Source organism: Pundamilia nyererei, unplaced genomic scaffold, assembly GCF_000239375.1.
Source record: "Pundamilia nyererei isolate P.nyererei 1_Seehausen unplaced genomic scaffold, PunNye1.0 scaffold00183, whole genome shotgun sequence".
Taxonomy (NCBI): domain Eukaryota; kingdom Metazoa; phylum Chordata; class Actinopteri; order Cichliformes; family Cichlidae; genus Pundamilia; species Pundamilia nyererei.
This window is the reverse complement of record NW_005187584.1, coordinates 1011339-1019172: the sequence shown is the minus strand read 5'-3', so window position 1 is coordinate 1019172 and position 7834 is coordinate 1011339. Positions and strand designations below refer to the sequence as shown.

General features: G+C 46.6%; 1 protein-coding gene across 1 annotated transcript in view; it reads left to right on the top strand.

Annotated features, from left to right (window-relative positions):
* myo9b (myosin IXB) overlaps positions 1–7834 on the top strand; it is a 55561-nt gene that overhangs the window by 35612 nt on the left and 12115 nt on the right. The window contains exons 6-16 of the mRNA XM_013914276.1: positions 1577–1640; positions 2668–2767; positions 3925–4025; positions 4337–4466; positions 4553–4642; positions 4788–4904; positions 4997–5131; positions 5443–5564; positions 5667–5808; positions 5896–6091; positions 6529–6604. Of these exons, the coding sequence (XP_013769730.1) occupies positions 1577–1640; positions 2668–2767; positions 3925–4025; positions 4337–4466; positions 4553–4642; positions 4788–4904; positions 4997–5131; positions 5443–5564; positions 5667–5808; positions 5896–6091; positions 6529–6604 (1273 nt within the window). The remainder of the gene's footprint in view (positions 1–1576; positions 1641–2667; positions 2768–3924; positions 4026–4336; positions 4467–4552; positions 4643–4787; positions 4905–4996; positions 5132–5442; positions 5565–5666; positions 5809–5895; positions 6092–6528; positions 6605–7834) is intronic.

Below are 7834 nucleotides of genomic sequence, written 5' to 3'. Positions count from 1 at the left end.
CACTTTCAACTGGACCACGGCCAATCAGAGAGGTCCCGCCCCTTACTATCTCTGATTGGTTTAGTCCACGATAGGGGCACAATGTGTGTCTGTTGTTGACCACAGGGAAGGTTGCAGATTTTATTTTATTTTTTTTTTTTTTGCTACCTGAACAGTTGGTCGCACAGGTGCAACCAAATATTTTTTTTTAGTCGCACCACTGAAAAATTTGGTCGCACTCTAGAGCCCTGTTTAACTGCAGCGAACATTTAGTACAGTGTTCAGACTAATGACTGACACAGTGATTAATTCTCTGGTCCTAAAAATAGGCGGTGAATAAACACGTTGATGCCTGTGCTGACAGATGTTCAGCTCCACACTAGGTGGGTATCCCCAGCCTGATAGCACCAGCTCTCGTTGCTCAGCCTCAGCTCTGTAATCCAATCCGAGGAGTCGATTTTAGCAGGCTGAGGCTTTTCTGTGATTCCCACCAAAGATCGTTATCTTGCAGAACATATCATATCTACTCAAAGCACACCGCCCACCATATTTCACCACCATTATTCTTTCTAGTGTAGACTCTTCTAGGCGGTTAAGGACTCAGGAGGCCACCACAGCTCTGCTCTGTAGACTTGACAAAGGCTGTGTGTCTCTCCGTCTCCAGTGGAGTGGATCAGCAAAGAGGAAGCTGCTGCTCGCCTCGGCTCTCTGAGCTGACCGACAGTCTGCATGTTTTTATGGTCTCCGTCTCTCAACCTTCTTCAGCTCACGTTCAGCAAACATCAGCTGTTCTCAGATCAGCTAATGAGTAGGGATTGTTATTGATGCACCATCTGTTGTATTGCTTGGACACCCCTGCATGCCTGTGCACATTCAGACGTTTGCAGAAGCCTCTAACAGGTTCAAGTGCAACTTACCTCAGTATCTGTGGGCAGCGTGATCAGGATTCCCGTCAGACGATCTTGTTTGTTACAATAATAATGATAAACAGCATTTTGTGGGTGTTTTTGTGGTCATGATGGGCACAACTGATTACACCCCGACGTCACAGAGCACGTAAGCTAGCGTTTGAACTTTACGTTGTCTGTCTCTAGTCGAAGCTGCAAGCCGGTTTCTCACAGCACAGCTCTATTCTTAGTGTCAGGACTGGCGTCAGTGCTGTTTTTGCTTGGCTACTGAAAAACCAACTTTGACTTATAAAATCTGATTTGGCAAACTTTATGGCCTTGGCCTGATGCAGCAGGTAAATAAAGCTGCGTATCTGTCGACTGCAGTGAAAACACAGCCTGCTTTTTCACTGCCCTCCGTCTCCTATTCAGTCAAATACATGAATCCTAAGCTGTCTGCGGCCGGCGTGTTGCTGTGTGATGACACACGTCCAACCATATCTGAGAGCTTTGTTCCCTCTTTGATTGTTCTGACCATCTGCCCTCACTTCCCCTGCTCCTCCCCGCAGTCTTTATTAGCAGCCCACTTTCACAAGTGACCTGGGAGACACAGACACAGCCGAGTGACCTTTTTTAGATCAGATGATTCATCCTCCTCCTTCTGCTTTTTCTCATCCTTCCCCCCTCACTGTGTTTTTCTCCATCTTGCAGGGCAGTGGTGGAGAAGTACCTCCTGGAGAAGTCTCGTCTGGTCTCTAGGGAGAAGAATGAGAGGTGAGGAATGACGGGGTCTTGACCCTCATCAGGTCGTCTTATATAACCAGGACCTGCAGTTGTGTTTATTTGCAGATAATAAACACTGAAAAGCAAGTTTTGACCAACAGTTAAGAAGATTCGTTGCTGCACATTGAAACCAACTCGTCGCCTTGACGCTGCCTCTCGTGTTGCTCACTGCACTGTTTCCTACCAACTAGACTGCTAGTCTGTCGCTGCTTGTGTGACTAATATGCAAACAGTTATTTCACTTTGGTAACTGAGAAACGCAGTCAGAGCGACGTAATCCTGCTTCATCATTCTGTTTTCTCTGTGGGATCTATCAGTGAGTCAAAGGAAGAGGCCGACTGTCACAGATAAACTGACATTAACATCAGTGGTTCCTGCTGAATGCTGATGATGATCTTTAAAAGAAACACAAGATTAAAAGAGTATAATCTAAAAAGTGGGACTGACACTAGTTTATCCTTTGTGTATATGTGTGTCTGCCACATGGAGGTGTGCGTATCTGTCCTTAAAAACACACTTTAAACTCAGAATATTAAACTCTGGAGCTCAGCTGATGCTTCGTGTGTGTAGAAAAGCCTCCAGTAGCTGTTTTTAGGTGGGAGACGAGCTTCCTGTCGAGGTTTTCACAGCTAGTTTTGGAAAATCTGTTCACCTACTGCTGCCGATTACGTCACGTTACCCCCCGCCCACTGCCGCCCGCTCCGTGTGCGCCGTTAATCACATAGTTGCAGTTGACGGTGCGTCTGCTGGGTGGTGTTATTGTTTCTTAGTGATAAGTGTGGAAACTCATTACTCCCGTGTGCTCATACAACAAAGCTACCTGCTCGCTGATAGCACCAGTGGAAAACTACTGTAAACAGCACCGAGCTTCAGACTTTATAAAGTGTGTTGACTCAGTCTGTTTGTGGCCATAAGCTCGTACATCTACTAATGAACAGCAATGGTATAAAAATGAAGGGAACTTTTTCCCTCAGTAATAACTTGGTGTAAAGTTCATGTTTTTTTTTTCCTTTTCCAGGAACTATCACGTGTTTTACTACCTGCTGCTGGGCGCTTCAGAGGAAGAACGAAAGGAGTTCAAATTGCTGCCGCCTGAAGACTATTTCTACCTCAAGCAGGTACAGAGTCGCTGCTCCGGCACCACAGGGGCCTCAGTCGCCCTCCTCCAGGGTCCCCTGTGACAAATGTGATAAATATGGAAATGAACAACATTTATTTATTTAAAATATTCGTCTGGTGTTTTGGCCCCCAGCATCTGCTCGATCTGCAGCTGGGCTTTAGCTAAGATAACATTTAAAGCAGGTTTTATTTAGGAAGCTGCCTGCATCATTTTAATGTTTCATAGCAGGCTCACGTTTTGCTTTTGGTTTTTTCCACCAGCAATGGAAATGTTTCGTAAGTATTAAGTAATCAGATTTGAGTTACACTCATCAGGACGGCTGATGAGCTCATTTATACCTAAAATGAAGCATTTTCAGATAAAGTGCGACGTCTCTTTTGATAGATCAGGAATCAGCAAGCTTTCCTATCTAAACTATTTTCTCCATTTAATTTCAGTCTCCTGTTTTCGGCCCACCAAATAACTTTCCTGTTGATTTTTAACCTTTGAACCTGGTCATGGGCGTGGCCTTTACAGCAGGGGTCGGCCACCCTGGGCACTCGAGTTAATCTGAGAAGGTGCATCAAAAATAAATGGCTGGGCCAGCAGTGCACATCGCAGATTAGCTCGCGTAGACACGTTAGTTGTGCCGCTTCTTAATGACGCTATCTTAGCTAACAACCCCAACTACCAGATTCAGCTTGTAATTGGCTAAAAATCACTCCGCCTACCGGTGACAGAGGCGTTGCTAGCTGGCAGTTTTTATGCTTCAAACGCATCAGGGATCTGTCTGCTCAGCATCAGCACCACGGAAATACACACAAACACAACCACTGATATAGAGCGTTATTACATGTATTGCTAATGCCACGGTCGCTATGGCGCAGTGACGTCTGAGGGAACTTTAGACGCCACTCGTCATCAGAAAGGTGGCCGACCCCTGCACTACAGTCACACTGTGCTTCCCTTTGAGTGACCTGATATATTCATGAATGCAGCCAAGCTGCAGTCCGTGTGTCCTGCATGTTAATGAGCCGCTCTTTGTTCTCTCTCGTTGTTATTCCCCTCTCCTCCACCTGCTTTTCACACGCCTTCACCCGTGTGTCCGTTTTGCGCTTCACCTTTTTATTTCCATCTCCAAACACTCGATAACTGCCTCGTTCTTGTTCCTCGCAGCAAAATTTTAAGATTGAAGATGAGGAAGATTTGCGTCACGATTTTGAACGGCTGCAGCAGGCGATGGAAATGGTCGGCTTCCTTCCTGCCACCAAGAAACAGTAAGTGAAGTGAAAGCCTCGCTGTTCCACGCAGAAGCATCTTTGCCTTCAGTCCTGTAAACACGAGTTATGTTAGTGTGAGCACTGAGTCACATTACCAGCCCCAGATTACAACAAAGATACTTTTCAGAGCCTGGCAGTCTCTGCAGCTAATGAGCCAATCAGCCAGTTTATTAGAGACGGCGTGCAGCTACTACAATGGCTCTATTCAGTTCACAGCTCAAAGGGACGCTTGGGCTGAAGACCAGCACCACACGTGTCTCATGTTTGTCTTCTTTCTAAAGTGTGTCATTGTTATTATTGTGTCGCAGGATCTTTTCTGTGCTCTCCGCCATCCTGTACCTTGGCAACGTGACCTACACGAAGAAGGCAACGGGCCGAGATGAAGGCTTGGACGTGGGCCCACCAGAGGTCCTGGCAACCCTCTCTGACCTACTAAAGGTAACTTGAATGTGTGTTTGTGACTCCGTGCTTCAGTTTGTGTAGGTGTGTGCGGCTGCCACTGTTAAACTGCTGATGTCACTCAGGTTAAAGAGGAGCTGCTGGTGGAGGCGCTGACTAAGAGGAAGACGGTGACGGTCAACGACAAGCTGATCCTGCCCTACAGACACTCTGAGGTGGGCTCAGGAGCATCAGTGCAGTCTCTCATTAGCGTCTACTTCCTCTTTATTCGTGCTTTGGATTTCTTCTTCCTGTTGGTGTGTTCTGGGTTTTTCTGCCTCTAACGCTCTGTGCATCGCCCCCTCTTTTATCTCCTATCAGGCCATCACAGCACGAGACTCTATGGCCAAATCTCTGTACAGCGCCTTATTTGACTGGATTGTCCTGCGCATCAATCACGCACTGCTCAATAAGAAAGACATGGAGGAGTCTGTTCCAGTAAGAAACACACACATCAGAAAGTGCAAAGACATGAAAAGTCCAGTTAGGTCGCCTCCCTTTGTTCACTTGGCGTTCTGGTTGTTTTCCAGTGCTTATCCATCGGTGTCCTGGACATTTTTGGCTTCGAGGACTTTGAGACAAACAGCTTCGAGCAGTTTTGCATCAACTATGCAAACGAGCAGCTGCAGTATTACTTCAACCATCACATCTTCAATCTGGAGCAGGTGAGACGTGCAGTGGACGCTGCACTGTCAGGAGGTTTGCCTTCGAGCGCCTCAGACGAACGAATCTCTGTTTATGATAACGAGCGTGTGAAGGATGACTCATCCAAACATTACCCGATCTCCGCGGAGGAGAACCGTTATGTGGGAGTTCGTGCTGGTTTATAAATCAAGTTATTGCATTTTTGTAGTCAAACATAACTTTGCAGTCACACGATGGTGCAGTTTGTTTCTTTTTGAGACTAAAAATCCAGATATTTAAAGAGCAGCAGTGACACGTTTAACCTCTTAATGCTCTGTCCTGTCGCATCCAGGAGGAGTACCAAGCAGAGGGCATCACCTGGCACAACATCGACTACATAGACAACGTGGGCTGCATCCATCTCATCAGCAAGAAACCCACTGGCCTGCTCTACCTCCTGGATGAGGAGAGCAAGTAAGAAAAGTTTATTTTAATCGACGTCGATTTATCCTGATTTTCTTTTTCCTTAATCTGTGCTTCTCTCATCGTTCCTTCTTCTCTGTGTCTGTGACCCAGCTTTCCACATGCCACAGATGAGACTTTATTAGCCAAATTCAAGCAGCAGCACCAGTGCAACAAATACTTTGTCCCCACGCCGGTCATGGAGCCCGCCTTCGTCATCCAGCACTTTGCTGGGAAAGTAAAATATCACATCAAGGTAGGGAGTGGAGACAAAAGGACGATTGGACCTCGGTTTGAGTGCGAGGGCTTGTGTCTCACTCGTAACTGCCTCTCACCTCACCAGGATTTCCGGGAGAAGAACACAGACCACATGCGCCCGGACATTGTGGCGCTGCTGCGGAGCAGCGACAGAGCGTACGTGCGGCAGCTCATAGGCATGGACCCGGTGGCCATGTTTCGATGGGGCATCCTGAGAGCTACGATCAGGGGCCTCGCTGCTTTCAACGAGGCCGGTCGCACCTGGGCAGCAAAAACTGCAGGTGTGTTATTAGTGTGAAGACATGCCAGATTAATTATTTAGCACATGATTAATCTTAATAACTGAAATGAATCGTCTGCAAAATAATCTGAATTCTGCAGATGAATGAATTGTTAAGCTGATAATTATAAAAGACTGCATTGGTTTCAGTGAAAGTAAGCGATCTGATGACTTTCACTGCTGCAGTGTCTCTGCTCCGTCATTGTGCACATAGAAGTAATGCAGCCTGCAGAGTTGAGGCTAAAGTTTCTCCAAAACTGTTCCCACAAGTCTGATTTGCTGCCTTTTTATTTGCATTATCAGGATTAAATATACTAAACACACAAAAAAGAGTCATGTGACTTTGATAACACCTTTTTCCTGCCAGAAACTTTGAAATCGAACGCTTTCCCGATGTTAATAATGATTTTTCTCTCTTGTGTTTGTTCGGGGTGTCAGGTGTTATCCGTCCAGTCACCAGAACTCCTTTAGGAGAGCTTCAGCGGTGCAATACCGCAATAGAAAGAATGTACAAGTAAGTAACGTAATTCAACACGAAACTATGAAACTCGCCGTCTGGGTGTCGTGCTCGGGCTGGTTTTTTAACCTTCAGGCTCTTCTGGAGGAAATCTGTGCCTGTGGACGTGGCAGCTAATAACGGTGTTATTGTCACGAAGCACAGACTGATTATTTTAAACGGGATCAACATAATGTTCACCCTTCATGAAGCTGCCACACACACACACACCAGCTTCCTGTTGGAGGTGAAAGATCTGGACCTCCACATTGATCCTTTCTGCTTTGTTACTGTCTAATTTGAATTGAATCCTCAGCACTGGCACAGACGCATCTCTCACCAGCGCCACTAAAGATAAATCCTCCTTCACTTTACCTCCGTCACCCATATCCTCTGTGTGTGCGGTTCTCTCCTCTCCGTTTCCCCCCCACAGACGAGCTTCTATGCTCGATTTCTACTTTGATCACTCAGAGGAGCGCCCTCTAGAGGCCTTTGAAGACATCTTTGCTAGCTTTGACAGTAAGAAGTAAGTGAATTTGTTTGGCCAGGGGAGAGACGTGAGACACCAGAGAGCACGAGGCCAAACAGGAAGGAACTGCGTTTTGTTTTGTGCCGTTTTCTGAGTTTGCTCTCGTTTACAAACAAAGCGATAATCCGAGCTGTCCAACCACAGCACTCGGATACGTTACATGCTAAAATGTCTGCTCCCTTAAATATGGAGTCAGCCCAGCACAGCAGCCGAACTGAGCTCAGCAGAGTCGTGCTTCCTCTTCCCTCACTGTAAACCCCCAGCTGCAATAATCCCTCTTCCTCGTATTTATTCTTGCTGTAGAGCGCAGGACAGTGTTTGAGCTGGTCCGCTCTGATTAGCCACCTGGATTACTTGCATCAGGAAGCGCTCGCAGACACTGGTGCAGGTGCCGACAGCCCTGCTCTCACACACAAAGACGACTGAGAGCTTTCAGAGACTGGAACAAAACCATAACAGATATTTTGGTCTGCTGAGACCTCTGCCTCCTGCTTGCAGGTCTGAAATTATGTTTCAAAAACACCCTAAATTCAGTTTTCACCAATATTCAATCGCCCGACGCTTTCCAGATGTGCAGCAGTGAGCTGCAGAGGTTATGTTTCACTGGCACATTAATTGTTGTTCCTTCACTGCCTGACCTCCTGTTCTCATGTCCAGTCGTGGTAAGTACTGCAAAAGTAATGCATGGACTAGATCTGAGGCACGGAAAAGCCCCGTGT